Source organism: Stomoxys calcitrans, chromosome 1 (assembly GCF_963082655.1).
Source record: "Stomoxys calcitrans chromosome 1, idStoCalc2.1, whole genome shotgun sequence".
Taxonomy (NCBI): domain Eukaryota; kingdom Metazoa; phylum Arthropoda; class Insecta; order Diptera; family Muscidae; genus Stomoxys; species Stomoxys calcitrans.
Window position 1 is genome coordinate 93577312 of NC_081552.1, and position 18678 is coordinate 93595989.

Below are 18678 nucleotides of genomic sequence, written 5' to 3' on the forward strand. Positions count from 1 at the left end.
GATTAGTGTGCTATATCTATTCACATCTGCATCTCGTATAATCTTCTCCAGCAGGATATTAAAAAGACCACACGATAGGCTGTCTCATTGTCTGAAACCTCGTTTGATATTAAATGGTTCGCAGAGATTCTTTCCTAATCTTACTGAGGAACGCGAATCAGCAAGTTTCATCCTACAGAGTCTTATTGATTTTGCAGGAATACCAAACTCAGACCTGGCTTGAAATACCTTTGAACGTAAAGGAGTATCTAAGGTGGCTTTGTAGTCAACAGAAAGATGGTGTTAATTTGTCTTTCTCGGGTCTTTCCAGGATATGGCGCAATGTGAATATCTGGTCAAGGGTGGATTTACCAGGTCGAAAGCCGCATTGATAGGGCCCAATTATCTCATTGACTTTAGGTTTTAATCTTTCACACAGTACGCACAAGAGTATCTTGTATGCGATGGGGAGGAGACTTATCTGTAGTTGGCACATTCCGTCTTGTCTCCTTTCTTGTGTACAGGACATACAATATATCATCGGAACAAGGAGTGATTGCATGAAGCAGTTGGGTCAGTCGAGTGGAGTATGCCGCTGCCTTTTGTTGTGTTTGCAGCTTTTCAATGTCCAGCTTCCATGCAGTGTCAGATCGTACTTTCCTCGCCATGTTCAAACGGGTGCGAACCTTTGCTGCAACAAGGTAATGATCCGAATCTATATTCACTCTACGGATCGATCGTACATCTAACACGCCGCATGAATCCCTTTCATCTATCACAACGTGATCAATTTGGTTTTTCGTGTTTTGATCGGGTGACAGCCATGTGGCTTTGTGAATATTTTTATGTTGAAATCTGGTGCTACTAACTTCCATGTTTTTTGCCGCGGCGAAATCTATCAGCCTGAACCCATTACTGGACGTTATCTCGTGGAGGCTACACTTTCCGACTGTTGGACCAAAAATATCTTCCTTCCCTATTTTCGCATAAAAAACTCCCAGAACGATTTTAATATCATGGGCGGGGCAGCGGTCATATTCTCTCTCTAGGCGCTCGTAGAAAATATCCTTGGTCTCTTCGTCTTTGTCTTCCGTCAGGGCATGGACACAAATAAGACTGATGTTGAAGAATTTGGCTTTTATGCGGATTGTGGCTAGCCTCTCATCCACCGGAGTAAAGCTGGAGACAAGGTGTTTCAGTCTCCGACTAACCACAAATCCACAGCCAAATTCATGCCTCGTGATATGGCAGCTATAGTATAGTTCGTCACCGTTTGGTGTTGCAGTGACGCCATTCCCAGTCCATCGCACTTCCTGTAAGGCGTTTATATCTGCCTTGTACTTCTCTAATACATCCGTCAGCGCGTATACTGCAACTTCTCTATGAAGAGTTCGGACATTCCAGGTGCAGATCCGCAAATCATGTTCCTTTTTTCGTTTGCGTGGGTCTTCAACGTTGGGGGGTCCGTTTTTACTATTCCTTTGTTTCTCATAGTAGTTCTCAGTTTTCCGGGGGCGGGTTACTGGCCCAGCGCCCCAACCGCATGGGTTTTGTGGGATTGAATGTCTCCCTCGTTGTGGCGAGCCGCTTGCTCCAAGATCCGACGCTCGCCGCCAGCAGTCCCTAACCTGGAAACAGACGCTGATGTTGGCCATTGGTTTTTTGAATAACTCGCCTTGTCATCTCGAGTATCATTGGCACTCAGTATTTAATTAAGAGCCAGTGCCACCCGACGACGCACTGAGACTCTCTTCTCGAAATTCGCTGACAGCCCGCGGCAACCACTCCGCATTAAAACGGAGCTTTCCACCATCCGCAACCTGTGGACGCGCCCGGTGATAACGATGGGCACCACACAAGTTGGAACTCAAAGTTCCAGCCTGTGTGGTGCTTACAGTCATCCCGTATCGGCTGGACAAATATATCAATGAAAATGCGAATAAAAATTCCTTCATCTCTTACGAGTTTAGTATGAGGGTATATTATAATAGTGTTGTGATTATTGTAAAAAAAAAATATTTTTTCATTTCTTTTGTTTTGGTGGTTAAATCGTACATTTCCCTTCTTTTGTTTTGATAAAAATTAATGTAACCAATTTATATTCAAAACCTGGCGCTATATGCATTGCACAATGCAATATTTACAACTCCCAACTATAGATTCTGTTACAAATGAAATCCCTCAACAGTGTGCCACCTGACTGACTACAACCATATTTAGAATTCTTCACAACATAAAAGAAATTTCATAGATTTCCGTCACCAATATCCTTGGTTACATCAAAAAAATAAGCATCAACAAAGGACAAATAAGTTTTGAATCTTTGCCAACATAGCTGTATAACTTTTAGATTTCCTCTCTGTCCTGTTTGCCATAAATGCCGAGATAGTATGACGGATAAATCTAGTCTGGCCTAGTAGAAGGAAAAATGCCAGAAAACATGAAAGAATCATAAGAAATCATAATGATTTATATGCAATACACGCATGTGGTTGAACCTTCTTTTGTTATTCCTACTATTATCCCTTTCTGCAGTTCGAGTGCACAGTGTTTGTCAAACTGAAAAAAAATTGAGATTCAGTAAACAGTTTGGGTATTGAGAGATGTTAATGCGGGGAAGCTACGTGGAACATATAGGCGGTATAGAGGAAAGAATAAACTAGAAGTAATACTTTCGTGATTAGAAATTGCCCTAATAAAAACAGGTAAGTAGGCAAAACTTGGGCGATAGTACATAGATAAGCAATACATCAATCAATATCAGTTTTTGCGAATTTGGGTTGTAGTTACTGTTGCTTTTCAAGTGAAAATCGGACGATGTATATAGGAGTAGCTAGAATGCATGAACTAAATTATACCAGTTATCTGATTGCAGACTGCCATTATAACCTAACCTAATCAAAACTTATCATTGTGGCAGCTTTTCTTCTGCAGGTTTTTGCTATATTGCTCTTTATTTCAAGTATCTTTTAAAGCATCTTCATGATACAGAATATTTAATTGTAGTAGCTGTGGCTCGCCACTTAACTGCAGATGACAAATCCCTTTGCATTATAATTACGTCTATTGAATGTAACTATAAATTGACTGATGTGAAATTATCTAAGCATTTATGGCATGCATAAAAAAATACTTTAATCTACATTCACGTCTCCATATCATTGATTATACTTTGTATAGGTTGTTGAAATCACTGTTTGTAGTCTCTGTTAGCATTATAATGTTCTTTATGTCTCTGCCCCCATTTCGTTGTTCACATCCCCTTGGTGTAAAGTGATAGTCGTCTAAAGAACCAGGGAATCACAAGACAAAAAGTTTTCATTTCAATACGCTGGTGTTGTTTACAATTTAACTAACGAAGGAATGATAATAACTTGCTGTTATTGCTACCGGCAAGCAAAAAAAGAAAGACCGATGTACATCAAGGTGGGTCACTGTTATAAAAACAGTAACTAGTTTTATTTCTAATTGTAAGGAAATAAAAGATATTCGATTGTAAAATCGGTTTCAAGAAACCGAGTCTAGTTACAATGAATAAATAAAGTACCCCGGAAGCTAAGTGGATATTGAGATTGGATAACCAGCGCGGGAGTCGTGGGTTTGATTCCCACCAAAGGTTTTGGTCTGTCGCTACTGTGGTATTCCATTTGGAGAAAATTGTTTCAAAGTTTCCGGAAACTTCGTAAACCCAATGTAAATGTACAGTTTTATCTAAAGCGTGAAGCAGCATCCAGTAATAAATACTTTTTATAAAGAGACAGAAAAAGAAATTTCGTAATAATCTATGGCACAATTGCCAATTCCACAATTGACTCAGGGTCCGAATAGTCCGCATAAAAACGTTTTACGAAAACGTCTGTTGAATTGAGCCGAATCTCAGACTTCTCCATACTGACAAAGGGGTCTTCATTAAAGTCGGATTATGGCTAAGGTTGAAGTGGCAGTCTGCAGAAGATTATTATGCCAATTGTTGTTATGACATTATATCTAAGCATTCCATTATTTGTTGAGACATACCATCCATTTCACAGGTATATATCATATGGGCTGAAAAGTCCATAGGATAACAATTATGAATTATTTTTATGGTTTGGCTATGGATGGCTCTATAGCTCAAAAAATTCAACAATTCTTTTAAGTCAAAAATGGGCTTTTACAGCAAAGTATGCATTGCTACACGAACAGACGATTCGTTCATAGTTTACCCCTTGTGTCTCTTCCATTTGATAGAGAGTGTGACAGCGTGAGCGTATAGAGGCGTACGCATTTCAGGTTAGCATGTCCGCCTCTGACACTAAACGTCTGGGTTCAAATCTTGGCGATAACATCAGAAAAAATTGTCAACGGTGGTTATCCCCATTTAAAATCTTCTCCCAAAGAAATGTCGTACTGGGGCACACCGTTCGGATTCGTCAACAAAAAGGATGTTCCTTATCATTGAGCTTAAACTTAAATCGGACAGCACTCACTCATATGTGAGAGGTTTGCCCATGCTCCTTAACTGAATGTTCATGGGCATATTTTCATTTGCAATGGTCGGTCAGACAGCAATCGGTATTGGTACCCCTATTGTGGTATTGCGCATTTATTTGAAGGGAGATACACCCATTGATAAATATACGCATCGACTCAGAACCACTCTCTGACTCCCTTTCTGTACGAAGTCTATAAGGCTGAGCTAAGAAATAAGTGGGCGAGCTGAAAATGACTCAGAATAAATCCTGGGTAGAATTGTGCAGGTCCATGGAGGATACATTTCAGGCCTCTAGGCTAAGGATATATTTAAAGGTCAAAGAATGTATGGACAATATCTAGTGAGGAAACACTAGAACTACTCGTTGATTCACATTGCCCGGGAAACTCTCCAACGGACAAGGTGGCGTCAGAAGAGGTTATCACTCATATGCTTTCGTTAGAGGTAATTGGGCAAATTGTGTCTGAGTCGAAAATCCTTTGGGCGATGAAAAGTTTCGACTCCTTTGAATTGCCAAGCATTAATGACGAAAAGAATTATAAGATGTGTCCGATAGACCGACTCCATGGCATAGGAAGATATACTTTGCTTGTATCAGCATGTCGATCATTTTCATGCCAAAAACAGGAAAATGTACCACACGAAGGCAAAGATTTTCGTCTCATTAGTCTGTCTCCTTTATGCTGAAGACTCTAGAGAGGTTGATAGAAAGATATCTTAGAGCAAAGATCCTTGGAAATCACCTGTCTCGGCGACAGCATGCATATAGTAAAGGAAAGTCCCCTGATACAACCCTTTACGACCCAGTCGTCAACATAGAGGGTTCTCTCGCTGTCGAGGAATAAATACATAATGGCAGCATTTCTTGCCGTTAAGGATGCTTTCAATAATGTAAAACGGACGTCAATCATGAGCGAGCTGGAGTTGGAGAAAGAAAATTTATTAATAGCTTTCTACTAAAAGGTGCATTATGACAGGCTTAGGATCTGTAGATCTACAAAGATGAGTTAGTAGTGGAACAACTCAAGGAGGTGTACTGTCTCCTCTACTTTAGAATCTAACCTTTAACCATATACCATTGCCTCTGGATGAGAAAGTATAAAAGTGGACGCGTAGGCTGATGACATGGCTATTGCGGTTAAGAGAAAGTTTTCTGGCACTCTTGGAGATATACTTCAGGAAGCCCTACGTACGACAGCAAAGCCGCCCCCGGAAGTGTTCTGGGCGTAAATCCGTCTAAGACGGAAGTTTTCCTTTCAGCACGATATAGAAATTACGCACAGTGGCACCTCTCCTTGGGACGAGAAAATGTTCCATTACTTGAAATTGAACTTCAAATCAAGCGTTTTAGAAAGGGCAAGAAAGGCAACTTTTGCCTTATACACATGGATCTGATGCACTGAATTTAATGCTACACCTAATACCTCTGGACGTTATGGCTAGAGAAATTTCTGCAATCACTACTGTGAGATTAAGGGAGCTTTCTCTTTGATCATGTGACGGCTACGACCACTGTGTTATCGTTGATACAATGTCCGATGTTCCAGGCAGTCTGATAGACCTGATTTAAATTACGATATCCCTGATAATAGAAGTAGCATTGACTTCTATACGGATGATTCCAAAATAGACGACCAGGTGGGCTTTAAAGATCTAGAACTTGTCATATTTAGAAGGTTACCTGACCACAGTAGTCCGTATCAAGCGGAGATCCTTGCAGTTAAAGAAGTGGTGGAATGGCTAAGATATAATGTCGATTGTCGCAGATCTGCCAACGAGATGGCAGAACAGTGCAAAATTCCCCTGTTCTGACGGTGGCTTGTGACGGGTCACAGACATAGCCCAGGGTGTTGTAGAGCAGACGATTTTGCGATACTAGTAAGTACTTTACACGATCCAGGGGAACTGGAATCTTAAGCGATGTATAAGCTAAGTCTTCAGGAGCAGGCTCGAAGGACAACGAATGACAGATGTTTACAAAGTGGGGGTTGTGAGCACTCCAAAATTGTGTCCCAATCAGGTTTTGAAGAGGACTACCGCTGGATAGAACAGACGCCTCTAACGCTCCTTTGATATATTCAGGGCATCAGCCAACTTCTTCACCTTAATTTTTCAGTTTACCGAAATGATTTTGTGCAGAAGGAGTTCCACTTTAGGTTTTCCTTCCATGAGAATAGTTTGCCTTTTTAAAGCGATGTGGATGGTTCAACTGTAGGAATTAGAAGGCATCTTTCTTCTCCTGTTTCTGTGGTATTACAATGGACGAAAACGTTTGGTAAGTCTGGTGGCAGACTGCCATTTAAACCTAACCAAAAGGTCCTTTGATATCTTTATGGAGTCAGCTAACTTCTTTACCTTAATTTTCCGTTTTCCGAAACGATTTTTTTGCATTATTGTTTTTTTTTTTTTTGTTTTCTACTACAACCACCTCTTTGGGCTTACCAGAATTTGGTGCATCGTTTGTGTCCGTGAGGCCACGTTTTAAGCAAACCATTTCTCAACCGTGCCTCGACGAAGCAGAACCTAAAAACATTTATGAAGCCATGCCTTGTCTTGAAAAGTGTTTTTTTCATCAAATAGCAATGATAAATCAAGACGGGAGGTTGCTTTAGATACATTGTTTCAAAAATCACAAAACTAGGCTTACTAAAACCATATTAACTTGTGAACTATTGATCAGATTAAACAATATTTCTACAGCTAGAACATTCTAAAATTATTATAGACTTGAATTTTTGGCGCTATTTATTTATCACAATGCGGATTTTTCACCCCAAATATTATGATGTCTCCCTAAGTAAGAGTGCCAGTCAATATTAAACAAGTAAAAGCGTGCTAAGTTCGGCCGGGCCGAATCTTATATACCCTCCACCATGGATCGCATTTGTCGAGTTCTTTTCCCGGCATCTCTTCTTAGGCAAAAAAAAGGATATAAAAAAAGATTTGCACTGCTATTAGAGCGATATCAAGATATGGTCCGGTTTGGACCACATATAAATTATATGTTGGAGACCTGTGCAAAATGTTAGCCAATTCGAATAAGAATTGCGCCCTTTGGGGGCTCAAGAAGTAAAATAGAGAGATTGATTTATATGGGAGCTGTATCGGGCTATAGACCGATTCAGACCATAATAAACACGTATGTTGATGGTCATGAGAAGATCCGTAACACAAATTTTCGGAAAAATTGGATAATAATAGCGACCTCTAGAGGCTCTAGAAGTCAAGATCCCAGATAGGTTTATATGGCAGCTATATCAGGTTATGAACCGATTTGAACCATACTTGGCGCAGTTGTTGAAAGTAAAAATAAAATACGCCGTGCAAAATTTCATTCTAATTGGATAAGAATTGCGCACTCTAGAGGCTCAAGAAGTCAAGACCCAAGATCGGTTTATATGACAGCTATATCAGGTTATGGACCGATTTGAAGCATACTTGGCGCAGTTGTTGAAAGTAAAAATAAATACGCCGTGCAAAATTTCAGCCAAATCGGATAGGAATTGCGCCCTCTAGAGGCTCAAGAAGTCAAGACCCAAGATTGGTTTATATGGTAGCTATATTAGGTTATAGACCGATTTGAATCATACTTGGCGCAGTTGTTGAAAGTAAAAATAAAATACGCCGTGCAAAATTTTAGCCAAATCGGGTAAGAATTGCGCCATCTAGAAGCTCGAGAAATCGAGTCCCCAGATCTGTTTATATGACAGCTATATCACGTTATGAACCGATTTGAACCATACTTGGCACAGTTGTTGGATATCATAACAAAATACTTCGTGCAAAAATTCATTCAAATCGGAAAAGAATTGCGCCTTCAAGAGGCTCAAGAAGTCAAGACCCAAGGTCGGTTTATATGACAGCTATATCAGGTTATGGACCGATTTGGATCATACTTGGCACAATTGTTGGATATCATAACAAAACACGTTGTGCAAAATTTTATTCCAATCGTATAAAAATTGCGCACTCTAGACCCAAGATCGGTTTATATGGCAGCTATATCAAAACATCCACCGATATGGCCCATTTACAATACCTACCGACCTACACTAATATTTCGAGTAGTTACAAACAAAATGACGAAGTTAGTATACCCCCCATCCTATGGTGGAGGGTATAAAAAAGGATATAAGAAAAGATTTGCTCTGCTATTAGAGCGATATCAAGTTATGGTCCGGTTTGGACCACAATTAAATTATATGTTGGAGACCTGTGTAAAATGTCAGCCAATTCGAATAAGAATTGCGCCCTTTGGGGGCTCTAGAAGTAAAATAAAGAGATCGATTTATATGGGAGCTGTATCGGGTTATAGACCGACTCAGACAAAAATAAACACGTATGTTGATGGTCATCCATCGTGCAAAATTTCAGACAAATCGGATAATAATTACGACCTCTAGAGGCTCAAGAAGTCAAGATCGCAGATCGGTTTATATGGCAGCTATATCAGGTTACGAACCGATTTGAACCTTATTTGACACAGTTGTTGAAAGTAAGAATAAAATACGTCATGCAAAATTTCAGCCAAATCGGATGGGAATTGCGCCCTCTAGAAGCTCAAGAAGTCAAGTCCTCATATCTGTTTATATGACAGCTATATCAGATTATGGACCGATTTAAACCATACTTAGCACAGTTATTGGATATCATAACAAAATAGTTCGTGCAAAAATTCATTCAAATCGGAAAAGAATTGCGCCTTCAAGAGGCTCAAGAAGACACGACCCAAGATCGGTTTATATGACAGCTATATCAGATAAAGGACCGATTTGAACCATACCTTGCACAGTTGTTGGATATCATAACAAAACACGTCGTGCAAAATTTCATTCCAATCGGATAAAAATTGCACACTCTAGAGGCTCAAGAAGCCAAAACCCAATATCGGTTTATATGACAGCTATATTATGTTATGGACCGATTTGAACCGTACTTGGAACGGTTGTTAGATATCATAACAAAACACGCCGTGCAAAATTTCATTCCAATCGGATAAGAATTGCACACTCTAGAGGCTCAAGTAGTCAAGACCCAAGATCGGTTTATATGGTAGCTATATCAAAACATGGACCGATATGGCCCATTTATAATACCAACCGACCTACACTAGTAAGAAATATTTGTGCACAATTTCAAGCGGCTAGCTTTACTCCTGTGGACAGACGGACGGACATGGCTAAATCGACTTGAAATGAAGTGACGGTCAAGAATATATATATACTTTATGGGGTCTCAGACGAATATTAGTATACCCCCCATCCTATATTGCTCTCTTCGATATATAATTTAAAATCTTTTGACCCTCTCTAGGTAATATAAAAGTATATGTGGTCTTTATTGTGGTTGATGTATTTGGGTTTTGCCGCAGGATTATTTACACTTTGGGATTTCAAAAACCAACACAAACTCACAAAACAGACATACGCACCTAAAAATACACACCATAGCTTAAATGGCAAAATAATAAACTAGTATTGCTGTTTAGTATGATTGTTGTATGCACACGCATTCATGGCGGTGTACTAGTGTGTCGTAAGTGTCTATAAACATTGTATGTATGTTTTTAGACACCAGCAGCAAGCTTGAAATAAATTAGACCATCGAAAGGAGAAAAAAAGCACAAACGAGACTTTCTGCGAGGTAATGTCCTGGGACACACAACACTGGTAATAATAAAATTATAAATCCCTCGACCTAGCCAAACAAAAACTTTGAACACTTAAAGGAATGTTAATGGCCCTTTTTTCCATGGCTGCATGAGGTCAAGTGTATTGTGGCGTGTGAATGGTTTAGTGAATGCGGATACGGATGTACTTTGCATGTGCGCGTGTGCTTTTTTTTCTCTCTCTTTAAATCATCAAAAATCTTAATGTATTCCCTCATATTATAATAGAAAAAGAAACAAGCAACCACACAAAAAGAAAGTCACAAGACAACACTTCAATTTTTATCTTGTTCTGCAAATCACGCCTATTCAACGTGGATTCATAGTCGTCTACAGCAGTCCTTGAAATAGAAGTCGCGCTGCCTGCCAGCCTTCGAACGAGCCAAGATTCTAGCCAGCCCTGCAACAATAACAGCAAGGACCACTTTTTGGCAAAATGTCACATTTTCAAAGACGGCGACGGCAGTTTGGTGAACCTTGCGATTGTCTAAAGCCGCTTATAAGGATATTTGGTATAATGACAGCTTTTGGTGAGTACAGAAATTGATTTAAATGGGGTAGCCTCCATTTATATTTTCTATTGGTTGTTAACCTTTATTGACTTTCAATGTTCTAGTAGCAATATTAATGATCAATATTCTTTGTGCTAGCCGTTTTAAGGGGATTTTATTGTGTATATTTTTCAAAGAAGGGGGTAAACCGACTTCGAAATTTGTTAAGTAACACAACAACAAAATTACAGCAATACAAATATACACGCAGGACGGGTGCATCAAGATTTTAAAATAAAGGTATGCTCCAAATATTCCTCTTTAATATGAGAAGAGCTTATTTTTAGTAAACAAACTAAGAAAGACAAAGATTATAATCTTGGTAATCTAAAGCGGTAAAAGTAAATCGGTCAATGATTAAAGATTTCAGGGATTCAAGAAATGAAACCGAGGGTTTGGGAAAATTCATGTACAACATTTCAGCTTGATTGGCTAATAATTGAGGTTTCTTAACAATAGCACATTTCAGCGGGCAACTGTAAATTGAACAGTCGCAAAATATCAAACACACAAAATTTGCTTAACTCGAGTACTCGACCTACGACTGCTTTTTATACTCTACCCAACTATAATTGTTAAATATTTCAAAAAATAAATTTTGACAAATTTCTACGAAGAACAACCATCCACATGCTGCTTAAATGATGTCGCTTATTTCTTCTTGGCGGTATGCATTGACAACGACGGGGCTGTTAACAATGTGCGGACAGACACACTGATCCAATCCTTAGGCCAGTACAGGGTGGACCCGGTCCTTAGAGACTGGATAAACCATATGCTAAGGAACAGGTGGATAAATTGTGTGTGTCCCATGGCATAAATATAAAGGAGAAAGTGGCACAGGGCACGCCACAGGGGTGCATTTTATCGCCCCCACGGGTGACCACCATAAATGACCTATTACGGATGCTGACTGAGGAGGGATTTAAACCCGACTGCTACGCAGATGATGTTATAATACTTCTAAGGGGTAAGAATCCGAACGAGCTTTTCAGAAGGACCGAAGGGGTCTTGCATATGGCATATGACTGTGCTAGACCCAGAGGTCTCAATGTTAACCCCGAGAACACTGAAATATGCCTGTTCACGAGGAAGACGAAAGTGGGCCAATTTAACGCACCACGTATCTTCAATAAGACGATTTTGATATCTGACAAGGTCAAATACTTAGGTGTGATCTTGGACAGGAAACTGAGTTAGAAGTGTCACATTCAGAAGCGTACTGAGAAGGCTCACAGATGTTGGGCACTATGTAGACGAGCCGTAATCTCGAAATGGGGCCTGAATCCTAGGATAGTTCACTGGCTCTACAGGAGCGTGATTAGACCATTACTTACTTACGCCTCAGTAGTTTGGTGGACTGCTATGGAGAAAAAGTGCAAAGAGGTTTCCGATCGGATACCTGAGATGAACCTTGAAGTCGAGTGCGAGGAACTGCTGCCATCGGCACAGTCTTCGATTGACGGAACCTTAGTATTGCCATTTGAAAGGTCATGTTACAGGGATGCATCAAAGATAGAGGACAGAGGGGATCTGATGGTCTACATGGAGAGTCCAGGGACTGAGATATGTTTAAGACTGCCTGACCATAATACGGTCCTGCAAGCGAATGTCCGGGCGATCACGTAATGCGAGTGTGAACATCTGAACGGAGTGTGAACATCTTTTCCGACAGTAAAATTGCCATAGGGGCAATAACAACCAGGACGGTAAGGTCACGATCAGAGGAGATTAACGCCTTCTCTGAGGATGGCAAAGTCCGCATCGTTTGGGTGCCGTGTCATAACGGAGTAAGGGGAACTGAAAGGGCAGACGATTTGGAGGTGAAGGCCAGAGGACTGGCGTCAAAAAACTTGGTTAACGCGAAGCCTTTCGGATCGACGCAAGCCAAGTTAAGGGAGTGGGCGACGAATGCGAATGCAACATTGTGGAACAGCGAAAATCCTATGGAGGATCCAAATCGTGAGAAGACGAGGCTATTACTGAAAGGAAGCAAGAAGGAGGTCAGTATAGCTATTGGTATCATAACGGGACACATAGGACTACGAGCTCACTTATGTAAAATCGGTGCTGCAAGTGATAGCACGTGTAGGGCATGGGGGGAAGATGATGAGACGTTGGAGCCTTTCCTTTGGCATTGCCCGGCTTTCGCGTCTAACAAATACCGGCACTTAGGTGGAGACACAATATCAGACATGAACCAACTTAGGGGAGTGGTATTGAAAGCGATTAAGGATTTTGTAAGTAGCACGGAATTCCTAACTTAAAATTTTCCTTTTAGAGGTTACTTTATAGTTTTTAGAGCGCAAAACAAGCCGATTACTGGCTTAGGTGTATGTCCATATTGGCATGGGGCGGATTAATATTTGCACCCTCTTTTCAACCAAACCTACACCTAACCTATTTCTTCTTCGAACTTAAATAAAATCGTTCGAAAATCCATTGCAGTTGTAAACTTTTTTCTTTCATTCCCCACTGATTGATGTCAAATGACCATGGTGGCAAACGTAAGCGTAATATAAACCTGCTCTCATTGATAAAAGTCTGCTGACTACTAATATTTTAACGTATTTCGTATTTCACAGTGAAAGTTTACATTTTTACGATAACTTTTGGTAGATAATATATTTTGAAGCAAAAAGTCTTTCTGAGTTCATTCATTAGGACATTCCCAATATTTATGATAAAATTTTAATAAAAGTGGTATGTTACCAGTGATATTTTTGTAGATTTTTAATAAAGTTATCGTGAAGAACATGGGTATTTCACTGTGAATCAGGAACTTAATTCCCACGTTTTTGTAGATATGCAATTTGACTCGTCGACTTCATTAAAGATTTTCGTATAAAAGATTTTCCTTGGAGGAAGATCAAAAATTCAAAAAGTAAATTTTTATATATCTTAAATAATTTTCACTGTGCTCAAATCTACGGTCAAAGCCAACAGAACCAACTAATTTCTACTAGAATTCTCGTCCCATAATCACTATGCGCTCCGTATTAATTGCCTTAAATACTGTATTGTGTATTATGGAATTCAAAAAAAAAAAAAAAAAAACTAACATTTGAAACAATTATTTTAAAATGTTAAAATGTAAATTAATCTGGGCGATCATTTCAGGGTTTTAAAACTGTGTTTCCCAGTCCTTAAATTTTTCATTTCATTACTGATATAATTCAATGAAATTATAATTATATATTACTAATTATTCTTTGGAAAAGTTTTTCAGACAAACAAGCAAAATATTTCATTTCAAGACATGTTTTAAATGATATTTTGCAACAGATAAGATTTTAATTAAAATAATGAAAATAGAATTAAGAGGGATTTCATATAGAAGTATGTCATAGAACATTTTTTGCTAAATGTTTGTCTTTCGGAAGAATTTTTATAAAAAAAGTTTTGTGCAAGAACATTTCATGAATACTTTGGCTTAAAGAAACTTTTAATAAGTCTTCGTTTAAAACATTCACAAAAATTTTATCATCTGAAAAAATTACATTGCGATCAACCCATTAACGGCGAAAAATACCCAAGAATAGAGCTGCTTTAGAAAAATTCGAGCTCAAGTTAGGTATCGTAATGAAATTCGGATAGGCGTAAAGTGGACGACTGAAACCAGTTACAACAGTTGGGGGAAAATTGGCTTATCAAAAGTCGGCAATTTTTGTTTCCAAAATTCAAACAAAAAATTTCTCAAAATTATTAGAAGTGATATTTCTGGAATTCCTTTTAATTTCTTGTGGCATTTGATGGTTTCTATATTAAAAAATTATTTTAGGCAAAAACCCCACTCCTACGGAGTGCCGCATAGCGACACCACTTGGTAGAGAAGTTTTAACATGTCAGGGGATAACACCGTTGAAAATTTTGTTGACGTTCACGTCGGGATTTGAACCCAGCCGTTCGGCGTCACAGGCGGACATACCAACCTCTGTGCCACGGTGGCCTTCGCCATTTTATGCCGAAATCATAAAATGCAGCTTTCCTCGCTAAATGGTTATAAAATATATATATATATATATATATATATATGTATATATATATATATATATGTATATATATATATATATATATATATATATATATATATATATATACATATATATATATTTATATATATATATATATATATATATATATATATATATATATATATATATATATATATATATATATATATATATATATATATATATATATATATATATATATATATATGTATATATATATATATATATATATATATATATATATACATAAAATCTTATCTAAATCTAAACCGATTTTCATGAAATTCACCAGTTTTGTCGACAGTCGTTAAAAAATCCTTCCTGCCAAATTTCGAGAGAATCGGTTATTAAATGACCATTTTATTGCATTATTACTGAAAATCGGACGAACATACACATGGGAGCTATATCCAGATCTGAACCGATTTTTTTCAATTTCAATAGGCTTCGTCTCTAGGCCGAAAAACATGTCTGTACCAAATTTGAAGACGATCGGATGAAAACTGCGACCTATACATATAGACGGTCAGACAGGCGGACATAGCAAAATCGAATCAGAAAGTGATTGTAAGTCTATCGGTATACTTATCAATAGGTTTATCTCTCATCCTTTTGGGTGTTACAAACTAATTCACTAAGTTATAGTACCCTGTACCACAGTAGTGGTGTAGGGTATAAAGACTAAACAAAAGTTTATGCAAAACGTAGTGTCGCAAAATGCAAAATGATATTGAAATTTTGGCTTTAAAAAATAATCACGAGGTTAGGTTGTCTTTAGACATATATATATACATATATATATATATATATATATATATATATATATATATATATATATATATATATATATATATATATATATATATATATATATATATATATATATATATATATATATATATATATATATATATATATATATATATATATATATATATATATATATATATATATATATATATATATATGTATATATATATATATATATATATATATATATATATATATATATATATATATATATATATATATATATATATATATATATATATATATATATATATATATAAAATCTTATCTAAATCTAAACCGATTTTCATGAAATTCACCAGTTTTGTCGACAGTCGTTAAAAAATCCTTCCTGCCAAATTTCGAGAGAATCGGTTATCAAATGACCATTTTATTGCATTATTACTGAAAATCGGACGAACATACACATGGGAGCTATATCCAGATCAGAACCGATTTTTTTCAATTTCAATAGGCTTCGTCTCTAGGCCGAAAAACATGTCTGTACCAAATTTGAAGACGATCGGATGAAAACTGCGACCTATACATATAGACGGACAGACAGGCGGACATAGCAAAATCGAATCAGAAAGTGATTGTAAGTCTATCGGTATACTTATCAATAGGTTTATCTCTCATCCTTTTGGGTGTTACAAACTAATTCACTAAGTTATAGTACCCTGTACCACAGTAGTGGTGTAGGGTATAAAGACTAAACAAAAGTTTATGCAAAATGTAGTGTCGCAAAATGCAAAATGATATTGAAATTTTGGCTTTAAAAAATAATCACGAGGTTAGGTTGTCTTTAGAGAGTTTTCGCTGAAATTTAGTTCTTAAGAAATTTCTTAAAATTTAATCTTTAGAAAAATTTTTTATAAAAATTTTGTCTTTAGAAAAAATTTAATTAAAATGTTGCCTTTAAAAAATAATTTCGAGGAAGGTCCGGCCCGTGCTGAAGTTTTTTCATTAGAGAATTTTATGCTGAAATTTTGTCTTTAGAAAAAAGTTAAAAGCAATCGGTTCAGATGTAGACAAAGCTCCCATATACATATATGAATCGCCCGATTTTCACTTTAAAAGCTTTTGCAAGCGCATTTATCAACCGATCTTCTCGTAAATGTGTACAACACTTTCTTTTACAACTGCCATAAAACGTGCGGATTTTGGTCAAAATCGTTTGAGATGGATATAGATATACTCGTAGCCCCCATATGATTATTCGTTTCGTTTCGACCAATATTGTATTGATTGCCAAAAAACTATTGGATCTTCCAAAAACTTTCAAAATGTGATTGTTAATGCGGGTGCCTTAGTTTTAATTAGGGGCCAATTTAATTTAATCTCAAATTGTTTTTATTATTTAATTGGATATCTGAATATTGTCCAATTTTGGAAATTAAAAAGCTTTTTATTCTCATAAAATACTATGCTTACAAACTCAAAACATAAGCAAATATAATTTTTAGATATTTCAAATTAATCATTTTAGACCGTTTTTATGAATAGCAATCTTCATATTTCAATGGAAAAGAGAGCCGCCCTTTCGAGATCAATAAAGGAGTAAAGCACGGGTGCATCTTATTGCCGACGCTATTTTTTAATTTTACTAGATTCCGTATTAGAGGCGAGAAATGCTGAGGCACCCTATAGCATTCGTTGGGGCATAAGCGAGTTCCTTGGAGAAATTGACTACGCGGATGATATATGCCTCTTTGCTTATTGCTTTGGGTACATAAAAGCGAATTTGGAACGCTTTGGCCAAAGTAGGCCTGAAAATAAACATAGCTAAGACCAAATTGATGCGAATATGAACAAAAAGTCTGACACAAATGGCCATGTCATTGAAGATTTTGATAACTTTTCCTATTTTGGCAGCAAAATAACAAAGAACGGAGGATCAGAAGCAGACATACGTGAACGTATTAACAAGGCTAGAAGGAGATGCAGTGACATCTCACATAATACAAAAGTCAGAATTTGAGATGTGCACGTGAGTGCACTCGTTCACGCATGCTGACGAGACAAAAATTTTACCCACGCACGGCTCACAAAAAAATAACGACTCACGATAAACTTGCGAATCACGGTTGAAAAAATAATAAGCGAATTATAATTTTTTTTGCAAACGTCGGCGAAAGTAAAAAAAGGCGACAAAGTTGTTCTCTGCTTATAGTGAGGAAAGTGACAAAGAATAATATATTAGCAACCCTGAAACCATTATGGCCACCATTTTCCTTTGTTTTATTGGATTAAATGGTTAGTTTTTTTTATTTATTTCCGAAAAAATAAAATTTAATATAGGAAACAATAATTGCAGATAAAAAACGTGTTTTGGTATGGAAACAAAAATATTTGATTGCTGTCAGATTTCGCTTGCGAAACAGTAAAAAAATTGTAGCGACTTTTCCGAAAGCAGAATATAATATCAACCCTAAGTTTTGTTTCTTATGAGACGTGATATCTCGTGGATCATGATTTTCTTGTGAGTCGTGATTCACGCTCACGCATAAAGAATTTTAATTAAATTACGCTCACGCACGATTACATGATTAGATGTGGATCTCACTCACGAATCACGTGACTCACACGTGACACGACTTAATATGACGACAGTAATGTGAAAACCATTTTTTATATGGCTGCACAACTTGGAGGTTGATACAAGTGACTACCCGCAAAATCCAAGATTTTATAAATCGCTGCCTACGACGAATACTTAAAATTTTCTGGCTAAACCGTATATGAAGAATTGGAAATAAGAACAAACACTTCCCACATCGACCGCGCGATTATATAAGTTATGGTATGTCATAGTATGGGCGCATGTCGCACGCACATACCTGATATAGCGACAAATGTCCTAGACTGGAGGCCGCAAGGACAGCGAAGGAGGGGACCCCCGAGATACACATGGATCCGCTGTACAAGACGAGAGTTGGAAACAACCCATATATAGGGGAATCAAGCCAAGGCTTTGGCCAACGATATATATAGCTGGTGGATGTCCTATGTTCACACTGAACATTGTACATATTTTATTGTAATATATTGAATAAATTTAATTACAATAAAATATGAACAATAGTAAAATGTTCAGGGTAAACATAGGGCATCAAAAATGTCTCTCCATCTAACTCTATTGTTGGCCAAAGCCTTGGTTTGATTCCACGATATATGGGTTGATTCCAACTCTCCTTTCGTGCA

At 37.4% G+C, this 18678-nt stretch overlaps 1 protein-coding gene across 2 annotated transcripts in view; it reads left to right on the top strand.

Moving 5' to 3' along the window:
- Positions 1-18678, top strand: part of LOC131994042 (uncharacterized) — a 130574-nt gene that overhangs the window by 17862 nt on the left and 94034 nt on the right. For both annotated transcript variants that reach the window (XM_059360150.1, XM_059360149.1), the window contains exon 2: positions 10350-10651. In XM_059360150.1, the coding sequence (XP_059216133.1) occupies positions 10558-10651 (94 nt within the window). In that variant the 5' untranslated portion in view covers positions 10350-10557. The remainder of the gene's footprint in view (positions 1-10349; positions 10652-18678) is intronic.